At 38.6% G+C, this 19,344-nt stretch overlaps 1 protein-coding gene across 1 annotated transcript; it reads right to left on the minus strand.

Moving 5' to 3' along the window:
- Positions 1 to 512: 512 nt before the first annotated feature.
- Positions 513 to 8,532, minus strand: LOC104418533 (beta-1,4-xylosyltransferase IRX14). Its single transcript, XM_010029904.3, has 3 exons — positions 7,475 to 8,532; positions 6,519 to 7,079; positions 513 to 1,159 (listed from the first exon to the last, which is right to left on the minus strand). Exons 1-3 carry the CDS (start codon positions 8,188 to 8,190, stop codon positions 928 to 930), a joined length of 1,509 nt encoding a protein of 502 aa, XP_010028206.1. The 5' UTR covers positions 8,191 to 8,532; the 3' UTR covers positions 513 to 927.
- Between the last annotated feature and the right edge of the window lie 10,812 nt (positions 8,533 to 19,344).

Genomic DNA, 19,344 nt, shown 5'->3' on the forward strand with positions numbered 1-19,344 from the left:
AAGGGGCAGGGATTCTTGAGCATCCGGACAAGACTTGCTCCAGTTCATCGGTGCTGGAGTATAAGCCACTTGAATTTTTTTAAGTCTTTGAAGGTGATAAGATTTCTCCTCCAATCTGCAGAGCCACATTGCACTTCTCTTCGTCACTCATCAACTGTCTAATTCTATCGTTCTTTATCCACTTTCCATCTCTGTCGCGCTTTCGCCTTTCGTTTGTCTTTCTGTACTTCACGCACATGCAGGGACAGACCCACCGAGGGAGGGAGAGAGAGATTCCGAAAGTGACCTATCCGAGCCTTTTGGGTTATCATGGAATTTGGGTTATCATGAAATTTGGGTTATCATCATTTATTTTCTAACGTTTGGTTCCATATGCTTCTGCAATAGCTTCAAAGCTCTTCAAGTTCTTCATGCATTGTCAATACCAAACTTTAACCTGTACCGAATGTTTCTGGAGCTCAAGGTAAGTTTAGCTCCAGCTCAACTTAAAGCTTGAACAGTAAAATTTCCAATTGAGGATGAAACATGTTTCGGCATTCTTGAAGTCTCATGTAGCCTTTCGGACATCAGAAAGAACAATCTTGCAGAAAACTTATTACAAAACTATCGTTTCTATGAAATTTGACGGAGTAAAACGACTGTATACTTCTATCTCTAGAGCCCATGTATATTGCATTTGATGCTTCAGGTCAGGCGAAGTATTTCCCAGGCGGTGGGCAATACAGCAGATTACACCTAAAACCAAATATCGATTCACCCAAAAGAGAAAAGAAAACAAAAATAATGAAAAAATATGCACCCTTTATGGACTCGGCTCACGGGATGCTTCTCTGTGTGCACCCAGGAATAATCAAACTTTTTACATGCGATGATCGGATTTGTTGATGTTTTATATATTGAACTCCTCCTTCATAGCATGGTTCAATTTTAATCGGTATGCTTTCCTCGGATATCTGTCTCTGCTATTCTTGCCTCACGCTTCCTCTTACTCCGAGAACTTCGCTTCGATCTGGATGATCGAGTTTTTGTTGGACGCTTCACCACTTGGTTATCTTGGATGTTCATCACTTTTTCAGTGGATGGAAGCTCTGGAGGAGCATCGGGCCATGGTGTGCGTTTTGCTGGGACAGTGATCTCCAAAGGAGGGTCAATTACCCATCTGCAAAAGTAAAGCTAATTAATATTTTTCAGGAGCAATATTGTAAGCACAGATAGTCTGGTAGCGCACCAACACAAGCGTATGAACAATGGAACTCTTTGCCATTTTAGCATTACACTACTTGCCAAATTACGAAATTACATGATACGATAGTCTCTGTGGTAGCATAACTTATAGGGGGTTGCCCATGCTTATATCAGACAATGAGGGTTCTAGCCTAATGGTCGATATACAAACAGAGCCCTCAAGAAAGAGTATCGTCAAGAAAGTATCTTTATTTTCCAATGTGTCTAAGCTTTCTGATGTGGTTCCAACAAAACACTTTGAGCCACTCTAACATCATCACCAGAAACAGCTGAGTTCAATGAAATTCTGAGAGCGCAAACAGATCAAGTCCATGAATTTCAGAGGGAGCCTTTTACTGCTAAGTTACTTGGAAAGCCAGCATTTTCAGAAGGGGAAAGGGACATTGCAGACACATCAGGCAACTAGCGATCAATCTGTTTTCCAACTAATATTATGCAAAGCATCAATTAGACAAAGGCCAAATATAAGGCAAGTAAGCTATCTCCGCAAAAAATGATATAGTTCTAGACAAATACGCAAACCACAGATCATGAATTCTAGGTGGAATTCAGGTGAGAAAACTGCGCTATTGCCTTGTGCAGAGTGCCACCCATTTACTCAAAACTCAGAGAAACAAGAGATAACCACCAACAAGAAGTAAATTCAGGCAATCCCATTATTTCCTGCTGCAAAGTTGACCGCTAATTTTCACTTCTAAGTAAATGTCAAGCAAGATGCCATGAAAACCATCTGAGCTCAACAAGCAACCCAACCCTACCATTAGTTATGACCTCATGATAGGATCAAACAAACTATAATGAATTATTGATATTGATACGAGAGTACTTCCCTCACATCTGATAGAATAGTTCACGAATGGCTTCATACTAGATTGAAAATCACAGGAGAGGACTAACCTTATCGTTTAGGGTGCGTTTGGTAACCTTTATGTTCTTGAGAACAATTCTGTTCAGTAATAGTTTGTCAATTTCTGTTCCCAAGAACAAAGAAGTAGGTTTCTGTTTCAAATTTATTCCCTGGCCACTTTTCTATTCTAGGAATATAATAATTGGCTGACTTATCAAACAGAATTTTGTTCTTTTTCTGTTCCAGAGAACAAAAGAACAGAAAAATAGAAACACAGGATAATTACCAACTAAGCCCTTAGAATCATCTTATTACCCATTTTATCTTACCAAACCATTCCTCACTTCTCTGCCCTTCTAAGCTGGTTCGGGACTTGGTCAGTGCACTTCTTTGCATAGTTTTTCTTTTGGCTAAATAGCTGTAATCATAATTTACCGGTAAGCTGCAAATTCCCAATTTCCTTTTCTCCTCTCAACAAATCGTCTTTCCTCTTTGGGTTCTCACATCAAACAAAGGGTTTCATGGTACAAATGAGCATCATTTATAGTTTTCAGGCGACAAAATCGTTTTTGGTCCTGGGAAGAGGTTTTCTGAGGAAAGGGCTACTACAGATCCTTTCATGTTACCTGTAGATTTTTCCACTGAAGACTGGACAGGATACTTTTTTCATCAGTTTTAGCCTTTTTCTTTTCAACCTAAGAGGGTTCTCAAGTCTGGTGACTGTCAACAACTCCTTTTCATCTCACGTTACTCAACTGCTTCCATGGATCCTTGGCATACAACCACAAAGCTGCAAAACCCGATAATAAGTATAACTGCAATTGGTTATACGGTATATGCAGCTTCAGGTTTAGTGCAAGATAAACTAAGATTCATGTCATTAACTGCTTCTTTTACTACTAAACTAAGATTCTCCCAGACATTCCACATCATCATCTCTAACTACAGATCAGACCTAGGATCAGGGTGAGGATATCAACTCGAATCTGTGTCATCAAGTGTGATCCCAAAAATTGGTCAATTAGATTCAAGTGTTCCATAATTTCAACAATCATTACGTAACTAATTATCCCAAGTGTCACTTGAAGTCCCATTTAAATCTCATATCCCTTAAAGGAAAAATGGAGCTATAGTGTTTAATGAAACACTCTGCTGTCTGTCTTCAATTTTTACATGCAGAAAGCATGTCAACTACTCAAGGAATAAAAATGTCCCATTGAGATCAGTCATATTATTATCTAATTGTGGCGTATATCATGTATCAACCTTTTTTTTGGGTCTTTCATATCTGACACAGGTATACATGCCATCTGACAATCAGAGCCCTGGGGTTTTCATGAAATGTATATCCTAAGAGATACATGTGAGAAAGACACAATCGGTTTAATTACCAACCCTGAAACACACATGAACACATCAATGGCTCTCTCTCTCACAGCAAATATCAACAAGAACTTGAATTATAAAGCCTCCCACCTGATCAAAACCTCGCTTTTTATTTCAACAGTTCCAAACCCATACAGTTCATTACTGGCAAGAAGAGAGTTGCTTCAAAAATTATTTCGAAAGTCGATTAATGGGCCTATTAATTTTAACATCCATTTATAAAAAATTCCTTTTACCTCTGCAACTTTACATGCACAGATTCTAATTATGCAGTATCAACTGCACAAAGTGATATAGGCTTTTTAGTAAAGTGAGCCAAAACCTAGTTCAGTGACTTCAGTATAATAAGGATAATCCTAGTTCCATGGCTTGTAAAGTTGGCATAGGTCATGAACACTCTCATTTATCCCCTTCTGTCTCCTAAACTAGTCTTATAACAAAAGATATATGCATTTCTAATATCTATATGAAGAGATACCTGAAGTTAGCTTTTGTTCTCCAAGTTCCAACTATATCTCAAAAATTTCTTTAAATGTTCTCAGGGAGAATCATGATTGATTGCTCAAAGCAATTAATACCATCCAGACAAAACCACTTATTCTATCTCTCTTCAAGTTCAAGCAAGCAATAATTATCTTATTCCTATCTCATCTGCTGGCTTTTATGCAATTAAACATTCTGTAAATGCTTTCAAGTAGTTTTGTATGTGTTCTTCCCCGCTGCTAAATCTTATATAATTTCAATGGAAAAATGAGTAATTTTTTTTCTCCCTATATTGTTTCTCCACTAGGCCACTGGTTGTAAAGACTAATCAAGAAAAGAAAGCATAAATATCAATCTTATGTGCCTTACAAGCTTCCAATGTTGGTATAAAGAAACTTAAGGTAGTCCGCAAACTTCAAGGCACGAACTAAAAATTCCACCAATGCCCTTGAGTATTAAAATAAATTGCTCTGTTTGTTGTTAACATTCCACTGGATCTATATAACATGATATTGTGGCAGACATTAAACTACCTAACAGGTCCTCTTAGTGCACAGCAGGCAGTCTCACAGTCACTAGTGTTGACAATAACTTTTACTATAGGATGTTATCTGGATATTACAAGGACTAATGCTAGCAGATTGAAATAGAAAGATGTTTTCCTTGCAAAAAAAAAAAAGAGAGATTCCACCTCTGTATAATATATTTTACATCTGAGTGAGCATGCAACTGAATTGTTAACTTGATGAACACAATTTTCCCCCGACCCACAAACAAGTACAATATATAAATGAAACACTAGTTGAACCAATCATCATTTACAAAACATATTTGTGTTTATCTTATCTTTAGAATTCCTCAGATAACAGCCAACACATCTCTCTACATCCATTGGCCCTTGATTCATTAGCATGCATCGTGCACATGACTTTCAAGGAGTACAATGCAATTTCTTTAGAACCTTTTTAGGCCTCTACTCAAATTAAAGGGAACTATATACAGAAATTTGAAATCACAGCCAATTACCCTAAAGTTTAGTTTAATCTATCAATATAATCAATAAAAAATCAAATGAACATATATATGAAAAATTAAGAAAACTGACCATGCAGGAGTTAATTAGGAAAAGATGCAAATTCCGTAGCAACTTGAAATTGCCACTAGTGGTTCATTATCACCACTAATTGTATATGAGTCTAATTTAAAGTAAATAATTAAGACTAAAATCAGGACAATACAATAGTAGATTGAAAACTACATTGATGAAACTTCGAGGTCAAGGTCGAGATCGTGAGAGAGAGAGAGAGAGAGAGCTGCAACTAGATCTGCAGTGTGACTAACGACCAAGTGATTGAACACAATCGTACATGTTTGAATTTTCCTTATTCTACTCTTCAAACGATTATATCCTGATGGTGTCAATTTCAAGTCTCCCAGTAGATTATCTCTTAGAGTTTTCCCCTTTTTTCATTTGAAGTAAATAGTTTTAAATTTTCTATATTAATCTGATAAATTTAATTTCGCATTTCAAATATTAGACTTGAAAATATAAGGTTAAAATCAAGTTATTCTATATTTGATCCATTATTCATGATAACTGAGGGAAAAAAGAGCATTTTAGAAAATTAAGGATGATTTGCACCTTACCCCTGAAAATCACATGCTCAACACATGCTAAGGGAAACAATTGACAAGGGTTAATGGCCATAATAGTACAAGTTCAGAAGGGGGTAAATCTTTTCCTAGGAACTCTGACATATTCATATCACATAGGTAAATGGCTTCCAATTTTCAAAGAACATGAAATGAAATTTGACCCTTTGGAGTATTATCCCTTTTCCCCATTACAAATCCCAACCAAGAACCAGCTTTTGACATGGCAACCCTTCAAATCTACCTAGTTGATAAAAACATAACAACTCTGCCACTAGAATCAGAAGAATTACGAGGCTATATAGTTTAAACCATGCTGAGGCTAACATTGCTTAGCCTTACTAGAATGAACTATAAAAATCCCCAAGAAAAATTTATATAAACAGTCTGCTGCTACATCATCTGACAAAATCACTAGTACAAAGTTCTCCAAGTAAGTTTTTTAACAGAAATATCTCCATAGACAGAACCAAAATCTTTTGCCTCAGTACAGAAATCCAAACTTGATTACTTTTAAGATCAACAAAAAGAAGGATAGCATATCACATGTTTTGCAAAAATTTCTCTACCATTTCAACCTTTGTCCCCATCTACTGTATGATCCAAATTACTTAGTAGATGAGTTAAAAACATTATGTTCCTCGACATAATGTCATGTTAAGAATCCAAACACCAAAAACAATGATGACGGACAAATATTTTGAGGTTTAAGTACAGCACACAACCGAAACAAGCTTATAGAGTATTCACAATACTGCACTGCTTCAAGGCTCAACTGGAAGACAATTGTAAATATTCTACTATTTTCAAGTAAGAAGTCAAAGCATGATATAACTGCACAATTATAGGATTTCTCTAACGTCAGTGCATATTTTTGAAGTACTAAGTTTCAAGGAAAACTAACCCAGGAGGAAATCTGCTGTCGGAACGAGCTTCAACACGAAGCCACCAGAGCATGACTTGGCGGCCACAGCTTCCAAGAGGCTCCACAACAGAAGGGTCTTTCGCCAGGGACAGGGGACTCTCGACATCATCAACCCCCTCGAGCGAATCCAGATCGTTCGCCCACTCCGGTTTATCCTCCGCATCCTTCCAAACCAGCCTAGAGTTCAGCACGAATCCTGACCACTCCAACTTCCGTGGCAACACTGTAGCTCGATCGTCTATGTAAATCGCAGCCTTCCCCTCATAAGGCTGCGTATTGAAGGTGTGCCAGCCGACCAGCTTATTAGATGAGTTACAGGCCGGACCCTGCACAGGCACCGGCCAATTTTCATCTTCAGCCACTCGCTGAACCGTCGATGACTCAGATTCATCCGTCGTCGTGCTCGAGTGAGCCAGAATGCCTATCGAAAGGGCGCCGATCCATTTCACATTCTGGATCTCATCGAAGAGCTCCATGCTGTGCATATTGCTATCATCCGCAAACACCACAATTCCATCCAGCTTCTCCTCTCGCACAATTCTGCTCCAATGACATTAACCAAGTTCGATTCAGAGGCCACCAGAAATATGTACTAGTTCTACTTTAATGCTCCCAAAACCAAGGCACTTTAAAACATGATAATGTTCATCAAAAGGATAAGCAACGCGTTGAGATTCACAGCCTTGCACTTTCCTTAACCGTTTTGCATTAAAAAAAAAAAAAAAACTCCGCTTTTTTCATTCTTACAATGCGTTTTGTTTCAGATAACGATCGATTCTCAGTCTGGCAAGTCCCTTCTAGTCAAACTTCAACAAGAGAAACGGCAAAAAGATCACTTTTTTTTCGCTCCCACTTTCTCAGAATTCTTTCACCGGCCTAACTAGAAACGAACATCGACCTTAGCAAAAATGAGAGATCGCGCATAATTCGATTACCTCAATGCGTGCAGCCGCATTTTCGCCTCGAGCTTGTGCCGATCCGCCCAGGTGCTCGGCATCCCTTGGTCGAACCCGACGTGGATGGTCCTCAGCCCGGACTTGGCGAGGATGGAGGCGGTCTCGTTGCTGGCCCCGCCGGCCTCCACCACGACCCACACCAAATCGTACGGCACCAGCATGAGCGAGTGCATCACGCCGGTGATGTGGAGCGTCTGGAAGGTCCTGACGTAGGTGGGCGTGACGGCGATGACCGTCCTCGGGCTCTTCACTCCGAACTGGGCACGCTGCTCCCGCTGCACCCGGTCGATGATCTCGTGCGCCTTCATGACCTCGACCGGGTTGGGGTGCGGCCACGGCCGGATCCGGATCCCGTGCCGCCCGACCACGACCCGGGGCACCGTCTTATTGACGGGCGCAGCCCCGCCGCCCGCGGCGACCGGGGAGGAGCGAGTCTCCAGATTCCCGGAGATCTCCGCCGCCTGCCGGAGCGGCGACGCGGTGAAGAGGGTGGTGGCGGGGGGCCCGGTCCAGGAGGTGGAGAAGACGAGGAAGAAGACGAGGCGGGAGAAGCGGAAGCCGAGGACGAGGCTGATGAGGCAGCAGAGGCCGTGGAGGACCAGCCAGAACACGGCCGCCGGGGACTTCATGGCCCCGTCCGACGAGGAGTCGGTCGGCGCCGACGGCCACCGGAAGCCGTTGTTCCGCCGGCTCATGTAGCTCTGCTGCAAGGCCTAGAGCTTCACTACCGGCGAGGACCCTCGCTCGCTCCGACCCTTCTCGGCTCTGTAGATGGGTATACTGCAGCTGGGTCTCTCTCTCTCTCTCTCTCTCTAGACTGGAATGCCTGCGTGTGCGTCTCTCTCTCTTTCTCTTTCTCTCTCTCTGGCTGGATGAAAAAGGGCGTGAGTTGGGTTGCGGGAAAGGGTGGTGGTTGAGTGGTGGTGGTGGAGGTGGTGGTGGTGATGGCGAAGGTTGAGGATGTTGGTGGGTCAAGGATTCCAAAGGGGCTTCCTTTGGTTTCAAGAATCGGTCGCTTCTCTTTCTCTCTCCCCTTTTTTCTATTTCGAATCGGCTTTCAGACAATACAGAGACAGAGAGAAGGAAGAGAGAGAGAGAGAGAGACAGAGAGAGAGAGTATTACAGTATTACAGTACAGATTTAGGACAAGCAGCAGTTCGTAATTGGCAGGCCAGAAGCCTGTTCCTCGGCAAAATTTCTTTCGTTTTTTCACTTGAGTTTCTTTCCATGTTGTGATTAGAAGGTACCGTAAATTAATTTTCCCCGTTTCAAATTTATAAAGCCCGGTTGAAAAAAATTAATACATGTCGAGATTCGAATGTTAGGACTAAATTTTTCTTTCCATAATCTGACATGGCATATAAAACGTATTTATTGCCCTCACTAATCTAATTGCGCAAGCTTTTTTTCCCCTGCCGAAAGAAGTAAAGAAAGCTTGCCCAAAATTGAATGCCTCTCTGTGAAGCGATGCGCATGCTTCTTTCCGCAATTAGAGATGTTCTTGAGCTTCAATTCGAGTGATATCTTTGAAAGGGTTCGCCCAGCATCGCCGAATGGTGAAAATTCATGGACAAAGTAAACGTCGGTGTAACGTAAGAAGGGCCCAAGATGGACTTACGGACGTTTGTGGACTCTTGACAGGGTCAATGAGGAATTATTAAATGGACATTTTGACTTTAACGATCATTTAAGCAAAGGATTAGAAGTTGATTGATGCACCTAATGACACCTAATTAGCAGAAAAAAGGTACGGCGAGTCGCCAATGGGCGATGCCAAGTTAGGCCAATGGTCAATCATTTGAGGTTGGGCCGTCCTTAGAAACGGGAAACATGCGAAGAATTTCATTTTGAAGAAAGAATTTATTTTGGTGTGAGAGAAAAGGATGGTTTGGATCTCTAGGACTGACCAATATAAAAAGAAAAGGATTGGGACGTGATAGATCATGGTGTGTTGGGAACTTAGGAACTACTGTTGATTAGTCATACGATGCACTGTTGAATAGTCATATGGTGCTAACCACCATGAAGCTCCTTTGTTACCGCAAGGTTTGAAAAAGAGGGAGCGAATAAAATGTACTCTAAAAATCTATCACGAATTTATGTATAGCTATGTAATTTATGTTATAATTGATTGACAAAATCCATATACTAGAAAGGTGATGGACTGCAAGTGGCTAATTAAATAAGTGGACCGTATTCAATCATAAAAGTAGTCTATCACATCATTTGGTATACGAATTTGGTAAACCTCACATTTCTCTAGCTTATATGAACAAATGCTATGGAATGTCATAATCTAATGATATAATGTATCATAGAAAAATTGAGTATGATTTCATGGGTTACATCATGTGACATCACACGTGTGCCTATATAATGATGTGGCACCGCAAGGCATACGGACACTGATGAAACTCATCGATGCTTTAAATGTACAATCTAACATTAGTGATTATTATTAACATAAGTGAGTTTTTTACATCAATGATGCACCTTTTTTTTTAATTAATAAACATTGAGAATGGTTTCTTACATTTATTTTTGTATGATCTACATAACCAATATTCTTACAAGATACGTATACAAAAAAATGGATTTTGCATATCTATTATTTGGTATGCATGATCTAAAAGCGAGTTTTTATATTAAATATAGATTATTAATAGAGGAGATCTTGATATCCAACATTTTATGTAATATCATAGGTGAGTTTTGTAAAGTAACATAATATCGACAAATGGGCAATTCAGTAAGAATTTACTAAGACTTTCTTACCAAACGATGCGGCATATGTCAGATTTTCCTTCATTTAGAAGCTTTTTCTGCGATTCCTTTCTGGTTGAGTAGCACGTCTACAGATCATTCTTTACCTTCATTCAAATACAATGCCCTAAATCATAGTCCTTTGATCGCTTCGTCCAAAGTTAAGCACAGACAAGTTGTTTATGCTTTTTTTCCCTTTCGGTTTGATAGTTATTATTATTTTATTTTTGTAATGAAGAGCTATTATCCAAATTAGGAAATCGTGGGAGCACATAGAGGGAAAATTGAAGTTTTCCCAATATTCAGATTTTGACATATGTAAATTTTATGTCCAAGCTTAATTAGGTTCCTTGACCTTTGGAAAGAATATGATGTTAATAAATACTAAGAAAGTGGAATGATTTGGGACCAGAAAACTTGGAAAAGGTCCGCAGTTAGGAACACGATAGAATTATAAGTATTTAATAAGGACAAGGTATTATTCCTTCTTTTTCTTTTTGTCCAATTTACACTATCTTTCCCTTTTTTTTTTATATACGTATTAATTTCAACGATTGTATTGTTCTTAATGACATGGCATGTGCCACATAAAAGTTCACGGCATTTAATAAGGATTTCTTAGTAAGCTCTTAGTACGTGTAGCATTATACTTTGGATTAAGATAGCTAAATAATAAAGGTGATCCCAGCATCTAATATTCTCTACAATATGTTAAGTGAAGACTAAAAAAAATAGTATATTGATAACGGACTAATGTGATAGTATTTTATTGAAATTAATTAAGTGTTATATATTATGATTAATATTTGTTCTTATTTATAAGGGAAAATTTTAAATAGGGGTTTGAAATACTTTCATTCCCTTCAAAAAGGAACCTAGAATGTATATTATTTTAAATAAGGATCCGAAGGATTTGAACTTGTTGGCCAGTGAGCACTTGATTTTTCTGGCGATTCGGAATAGGCATTTTTATACAAATTCTGGATAAAGATTTAAAAAACGAAAAACTAAGAAAGCCGAGGAAAGTAGAAGAAGAAATTCAGCTTAACCTTTTCTTCTTTGCTCCATTTTCCTCTCGAAGCCACCGTCCATTCCGCTTCGCCTTCAATGTCAGAATTGATCAAGGACATGGAAGATGAACTGTCCGACGAGACAGCCCTGTTTGACTCCATTCGTTAAAATTCTCTCCAAGTAGACAGCGGAGTGACATGCCATGAGTGAGTTGTATGCGCCGCTACAATAGTACCTGGGGCTCCTGAGCGCCTCGCACTGCCGGTTCAAATCCGCCAAGTATCCCGTGGACATGCACACCCCCGACCCCCCTCCCTTCTATCGACATTGGCAAGTTGTACCTGAAAAAGAGAGAGGATTTCATCTTTTGCTCATTAATAAGATTCATATGAAAGACAACACTCGGGATTACTCTAGAAATAAGCAAAAGAAATTTTTTTTTTTTTTGGGTCTTTTCTACTTTAATTCTCACCTACTATTAATTTGCCTTGTCTCTTTACATAATCTTCGCATTTGAAACGAAACATCCTTACCCTCAATCCTCCTGAGAAAATAGAGAATCAAACTCCCCACCTCTCCTTTTTCATATGGGAATGATGGTCACTAGAGCAAATCCCAGTGATTAAAAAATATTATTTTGATCGCCATAGCTAAGGGTGGACTCGGATGAGGGTGGTTGGAAGGGCAGTGTTGAGACAATTGCACTTGACTAGCTAGAACTATAGTCGCTGGTGAGACAACAATCTGAGAGGGAGCTCGAAAAATATAGAAGGGCCCAACATTGAGCTTTGCCACCACAAATTTGCGGTCGAGCTTCATCATGATGTCGAGCGTCAGCCTACCCCCGGCAAGAGTTGACAATCCTCACTTCTAAAGTCGGAATGGCGATGGTGCACGCCCGCTCGCACCATCTTCGATCTCTCTCTCCTTTGTTTTTTTTTTTTTTTTTTTGCATTTCCTTCTCTCTTTTTTTTGGCTTTTTTTTTTATATTTTTAATCATTATTCATAATTTTTTTGGACAAAAATGGTTTATTCTAACCACCAGCAAAATCAATTGCTTGCCAGCCTGCCACAATTTCACATGCTAACGTGCTTAGGCCCTCGTTCGAGCCTCATTCAATCACTTTAAACCTTTATTTGAAATAATGTTTATTTTGAATCTTATATTGAGAAAATGAAGACACTTCAAGTCCTTATTTGAAAATTTTCCTAATTATGCTAATTTTCTACTTATTGGAATATTGAGATGATTGCATGATATACTTATATAAATGTGTCATAATAGAGTGTCTCTAAGTGTTGCCTTTTTAAGCGTGCCACTTAGTATTGTATATTGCTAAATGGGATTTTCTCCGTTGCAAGCAAAGATTCTAATGCTATCCCCATAAAAAAAAAAAAAAAAGTAGCCACCACCTAAATCCCATCTTATCAAGCAATTATTTGGTTTAATGAGAAGAGTACTCAATTACTTTTCCTAAACTTGGAAAGTTGCTCTTGATAATATTCAAAAAATAGCAATTTAATACTAATAGAATGATAGTTGCCGAGTCAATCCATATGCTTTGGCAGACTAGTTGGCACTTTACTTCTTGCTTTATTTCATATTTCGCAGGCCACAACAATGGTAGGTGAGAATGAGATTGAACTCCATTTAGCTATTTTATCCAAAAGATTAGGTAATATGTGGTCCGGAGATCATTTAGTGGTGGTGCAAGGAGAAGCCCCATTTAAAAATAGTGTGAATGTAGCGTTATCCTTTATGGGAAATTCTTTTCCAAACCTGACGTTAACGTTCAGGTGTTTGTACGTACAATGGAGTGAGCTTGGAAAACTGAGTTAGTGGCTTGTGCCCTAATTGAATTGGGGTTGTTTGTCCTATATCTTTTTTCTTGAGAAGTTGATAAATATAGTGTGCTAGATGCTGGGCCACTGTCCTTTTTTGACCAATTTGTTGGTTTTATTGACAGTGTGATTTGGATGTTTCGGAGGATTGCTACGAGTTCACGCATTGAGCATTTTGGGTGCAAATTCATGGTTTGCCTCCTAAGAGGGTGCAGGGGGAGGTTTACCATACCGTGGCGATAAAATCAACAAGATTTTGGATGTTAAATTAGACACTAAAGGTAACAACCCTTATAGAGTCCGTAAAGAAAGAATTCGCATGGACCTAGCAGCCCCTTTAAAATTGGGTACCATTGTTAATCTCAAGAGAAGAAAGATTTAGGTGGATTGGTGAATGACTCCCCACTTTTGCTACTCATGTGGGAGGATTGAGTATCATGCCACCTATTACAAGGAACTGATGTATGAACAGTCAAAGCTGGAAAATAACATAATTGGGAATTTCGACTAATGTCTCAAAGTATGTGAACCAAGTCCATTCTGGAAAACATTCTATAGTAGATAGATTTCTATTTATAATGAGGTGGAGATAATGCCTAAGGTACCAACACACACGATTGGTATGAAACTAGTGATTCTTGATAGAAAGAGCTTTAGTGGTGGGTTGAATCACATTGATTATTAGGCTATTGACTTGTCTCCTTGATAAAATTTTGATTGTCCAATCCCCTAGCTCAGAATTGTCTTCACGTTCTTTGAAAAAAAAAATGCAAAAATGGGCTAAAAGACCATGTGTCAAAGAAACCAAAAAAAAAAAAAAAAAAAAAAATCCTTTTGGGCAATAAGGATCTAGCTTTTTCTCTTTGGATGACATATAGTTGCTCGAAACCCCCATCCAGACGGTGGAAGATGGAAAAGAGGGGCCTTAGCGTTTAGTTCTAATAAGCCACCAAGTATGATATAGGGATTTTGAATTAGAGTTGTTAGGGGCTAGGTACTCTATGGACATTTCAGGCACTTACAGCCCTAGTGGCTCTTGAAAAGCCCAAATTAGTTTTCTTGATGGAGAGAAAAAACAAGGATATAGTTGTGGATCATGTTAAACGGCATCTTCATTTTCCAATCTCATTATTGGTGCATTTAAAAGGTTTAGCGGCACGCGCCCGAGGGGGTGGGGGTGGGGGTGGGGGGTGTATAGTGATTATACAGATTGTGAGGTGTCAATTGAAGTGGTATCAAACTCTAGGGAATACATCGATCTGCTTGGTAAAAATATGAATAGTGGATATAGCACGAGAATTACTTTCTTACATGCTTTCATATTTTTCCAAGAGTGGCTCTTGCTTCGGTAACAACTATATACTATTCATGCCTGCAATCAACTCCTTGTATTTGTATGGATGATCTCAATGAAATACTTTACTATTGGTAGAATGTAGGGAAGAGGGAAGTGGATTACTATATGCTAGTTGCTTTTAAAGTGCTTCTTAATGATTACTTACTTAAGGATGTTAAGAGTAATGATTGTGCTTTTTCCTAGGCAAACGATACAGAAGGACAACCCTAGTTAAAAAAATGTTTTATAGGAATTGTGCAACATTGACCAGAAGGTTTTCTTCCCTAACGCAAAACTTTTTGCCCTACTAGTTGTTGGCTTAGATCATAATCTCCACTTCTTTCCTTGCATCCTACTCGTGAATGGAGGAAAAAAGAATTCAAATTCAAAGCTTTTTGGTTGGATGATTAGGATTATGGTGAGACTTTCAAAAGGGTTTGGCACGGTCCGCTTTTGTCAAAGGGGGTTTCACATTTAAAGTTACAAAGGTTTTTGAGGAATTAGCTACTTAAAGTAAAAAGGAAATTTTCAAATGCTTCTTGTTCGATCGAGGTTTTCAAGAAACTCATTGAACTTACATATAGAATGTCAGGTGCTTTCTAAAATGAGAAATCTTAGGTAGTTGTGGAACATAATGAAAAACTCTAAAGGTAGGAAGAAATGCGTTGAGACATAAGGTCACAGATAAATTGGTTAAAATAGGAAGGGGGATAAAACCACTAAGTATATCTATACCATTATTGTTTAGATGAGATAGCGTAACAAGATTATGGTGTTGAGAGTTGACAACCATAACTAGTTTTGGGAGCCTAGCTTGTTGAAACAACATATTGTTAACTTTTATCGGTCCCTTTATGAATTAGTGGGCTTGATAGACTTTCAACTAATGATTTATCAATGCCCTTGCATAGTCAGAGAGGAGATGAATAAAGGCTTGATTGACCCTATAATGATAGAGGAAATGAGATAAGCAGTTTTTGAAATAGGTGCATTAAAAGCTCCTTACCAGTATGGTTTGATCGACCAATTCCATCATCATCATTAGAGAATATCTAGTCAGATGTGGGTCAAGATGGTTAAATATTTCTTTGAATCAAGTACTCTTGACCCCTTGCTCAATAAGGGCCTGTTTGTTAAAATGTGTTTCTATTCCCAGGAACACAAATTTTTGTTTTTTTGTTCTTGTGAACAAAAAGGAACAGAAATGCGTTTGTTTGCATTTTTGTTCTAAAATTATTTTTTGTTCCCGAAACACATTCGGAACGAAAACAAGAAACAAAAAAAAAATTGTTTCTTGTTTCTAGAACAAAATTTAGGAACACTTTTTCTCTCTCGTCCATTTTCTTCTCTATTTTTTCTTCTTCTTTTCTTCTTTTTTTTTTCTTTTTTCTTTGGCTGGTCGCCAGCCTCAGCCATGGCCGGCGACCGACCGTCAAGGGCCAGCAACCTCGCCGGGCGAGCTTGATCTCGCTGGATCTGGGTGAGCTCAAGCTTGCCCAGCCAAGGCGAGGCCAACCTCACGCCGGGCTGGGCGAGCTCAATCTAGCCTAGATCCAGTGAGGCCGAGCTCGCCCGGCGCCGGCGAGGCCTTGCGGGGGTCGGCGAGCCTCGCCGTGGCTAGGTGAGGCCACCGGCCAAAAGAAAAAAAAAAAAGAAAGAAAATAGAAAAAATAAAATAAAAATATTTAAAAATTAAAAGAAATAAAAAAAATTATATAAATTTACCAAACGTGTTTATATTCTTTTTATATTTCTGAAAAAATTTACCAAACACGTTTTTTTGTTAAAAATTATTTCAAGCAGAAATACTTTTTTCTATTTCTGTTCCTAGAAACAATTTTTAAACAAAAATATTACCAAACGCACCCTAATATGTTCATTTCACTTATCCCCAAAATACCAAATTTAGAAAGCATTAGTCATTTTAGACCCATAAACCTTTGTAACTTCAATTATAAAATTATCTGAAAGGTGATGGCTAACTATTTGAAATGTTGCCTTCTTAAGTTAATAGCCACCAAGCATTGCACCTTTGTTAATGACCGACAGACTCAAGATAATATTTTGATTGTTCAAGAGGTATTACACCAATTGAGGATAAAAAAGAGGAAAAAGAAATTTTAAGCAGTCTTGAAACTGGAGATACAAGAAGCATATGAGATGGTGGAATGAGATTTCTTGACGGCATGCATGTTAATGGGATTCTATGAGCGTTTGATGTATGCAACGTGTTTCTATGGTCTCTTTTAGTGCGAAAGTCAATGGAGAACCTTAGCATTACTTTCGGCTTTCTCGTGGAATTAGACAGGGTGACCCATTATCACCCCATCTCTTCATCTTAATGGCTTATGCTTTTCCTTGGCTGATGAACAAAGCATCCAAAAAGTGGAGTATAAGAGGAGCCAAGTTGAACAGGTTTTGCCATACACTTTGCCATTTGTTATCTACTAATAATGCTATCTTTTTCCTAAATGGGATAGTAATGGAGTATCAAAACCCAACTGCCATAATGAATTAATATTGATTTGTGACAAGTCAAGCCATCAACTTGAATAAATTAGGTATGTCTCTTAGTAGTGGCTACCCACTAAATTTGAAATAAGAGCATGGCACAAGGTTGATAGTGTCGATCATTGAGAAGATAAGGAAGTATCTTGAAATACCATCTGAGTCAATCCATGAAACAAATGTTTGCCCGGGGACTAGCTATGGTCAACAGAATGTTGGGGGCTAATAAAACAACCTAGAGGGGAAATAGTTTATTTCAGAAAACTTAACAATCTTTTGAGGAAATTAGCTGAGGCTAAGTAAAAATTGAGTTAAGGTGATGTTTCAAAGTTCGTGATCATAATATGTGCCTGTGAGAGTAAAGAGAGTAGGATAGTAGCATACAATGATATATAGTGGTTCGGGTTCATCCCTAAGCCTACGTCCACTCTTTAGACTAATAGTCATAAGCTGAGCTGAATTGCACTTGTAATATCCTCATATAGTTATAATAGGTAAGCACTGGTCTTGTTACAAGATAGATCACACTATTAAGATTCAGTTGCTCTTACTTTTGTACACTTAAACTATAGCACAATTACTTAAACAACACAAATACAACACTCAGTGAAACAATTTAAAAGAAAATGTATTGCTTGGAACATAGCTGAATGCAAATCTTTAGAACTTGGAATGTTGCACTCTCTCTTCCTTGGCTTATGAGGTCTTTTCTTTTATATCCATCTTCAATCTATCCATTGGAGTTGGATTGGAAAAGCAAAAAGTCGTTGGAGTTACCGTTGAGCTGTTGTCCAGAGATATAATTGCTTATACAATCCTTTTTCTTGAACATTTGTAGTCTACCTAAGAATGGCATTTGTTGATGTCCCTTCACTACAGTCTCTGATAAACCTATTAGACGGTCTAGCTTCTCGATTATTGGTTTCAATTGAATTTTACTGTTGTGTGAATCCTTAGCCACAACAGCTAGTTTGCTGACTCGATGAACATCACTAAATGTTCGTGGTTGCCATAACAGCAATGACCTGATATTTGCATTTGCAATATATACATCGTCATCAGTTGATCTTTAGGTCCATTGGTACCATTTACAAAAAATCTAATTTTGAACTTACTGCATACTTCCATAAATTGGATCACACCATGGATATTACGTAGTCCTTTCTATAGAAAAACATATGCACACACCATAGTAAACATTATACTAAGGATAATTTAGACATTATCGAAATCACTTGAAGGCTAAGCAAGCAAGGATATTATATTTAAAATAGTTGTGCAATTTTTGCCTTAGTATAAAATGTCCATATTTAAGACTTGATCACTTCTAATAAAGCCATAAAGGAAAAGCAATCCTAGAGACTTTCACAGTCCCCTTCAACCTTATTTCATTAGGTCCTAAAAGGCATATATTTCCCCAGAGATGATTTTTTAGTGCAGGAAAGGAACCTCGCCGATTATGGGGCTGATAAAGTTTGTTAATGGGAAGAGATGCGGTTTATCTTGATGTTTATTGATTGGTGTGTGATGGTAAATCCATCTATATTTGTGAAGATAAATGGTTGCCTATGGGTTTAATGGGAGGCCAGCCAATTAAGAAGACTCCCGAACAGTGGTTGATTTTATTGACCAGAAGTCTAATGCATAGTATAATAGAGCTATACGATTTCTTTGAAAATCATATTGTGAAAGAAGTCTTGTCTATTCCAATTAGTCTAAACCCATAGGTAGATCGACTAGTTTGGACTGGGAATAGCATCAGTTCTTATAAAATGAAGAGCAGGTACAACAGCCTAGGTCCATAACCATGAATATCGGTTCAAACCAAGCAATAACATCTTTATTAGACACCCAAAACCCTTTGGACTAGAATTTGGAAATTGAACTCCCTCTCTTCCACCCCCAAACTATGATTCTTCCTATGGAGTATCTACTAGAATGCAATAACATCACAAGAAAATTTTCACAAGAGAATGGTATTACCTGATCCCATTTGTCCCTTATGCTCATTAGCCCCGAAAATCGTCAAGCACATCTTTCTCCAATGTGGTTGAACACACAAGTACTAGTCAAGCTAACACGTAAATATCAACATATTCCCTCTTAACATAACCAAAATGGACAAATGGGTTAATGAGCTCTTCAATTCAAACTTGGACAAGCCCTCAAAAGAGATCTTAGCCATGACTCTATGGCTTATTTGGAAAACCCATAACACCCAAGTTTCCCAGCTTGCCCACTTGACCCAATCTCAATTGTCGACGCCACTGTTGTGTAGATCAAAAGTCTTGTTAGATGGAATATAGCAGTTGGAAAATAGAGGGTTGGCAACATGACCTCATTTGATTGGTGGTTACCATCGGGTAGGGGTTTCCTCAGACTCAACAC

The sequence above is a fragment of the Eucalyptus grandis genome, chromosome 9 (assembly GCF_016545825.1).
Source record: "Eucalyptus grandis isolate ANBG69807.140 chromosome 9, ASM1654582v1, whole genome shotgun sequence".
Taxonomy (NCBI): Eukaryota; Viridiplantae; Streptophyta; class Magnoliopsida; order Myrtales; family Myrtaceae; genus Eucalyptus; species Eucalyptus grandis.

Bases quoted from the DNA above. Each gene is read 5' to 3' on its own strand.
- LOC104418533 (XM_010029904.3), bottom strand. From the start codon at position 8,190: ATGAGCCGGCGGAACAACGGCTTCCGGTGGCCGTCGGCGCCGACCGAC. The intron at 7,080-7,474 runs GTAATCGAATTA...TCATTGGAGCAG, and splicing joins ATGCGGCTGCACGCATTGAG to AATTGTGCGAGAGGAGAAGC. The intron at 1,160-6,518 runs GTTAGTTTTCCT...TTACTTTTGCAG, and splicing joins GACAGCAGATTTCCTCCTGG to ATGGGTAATTGACCCTCCTT.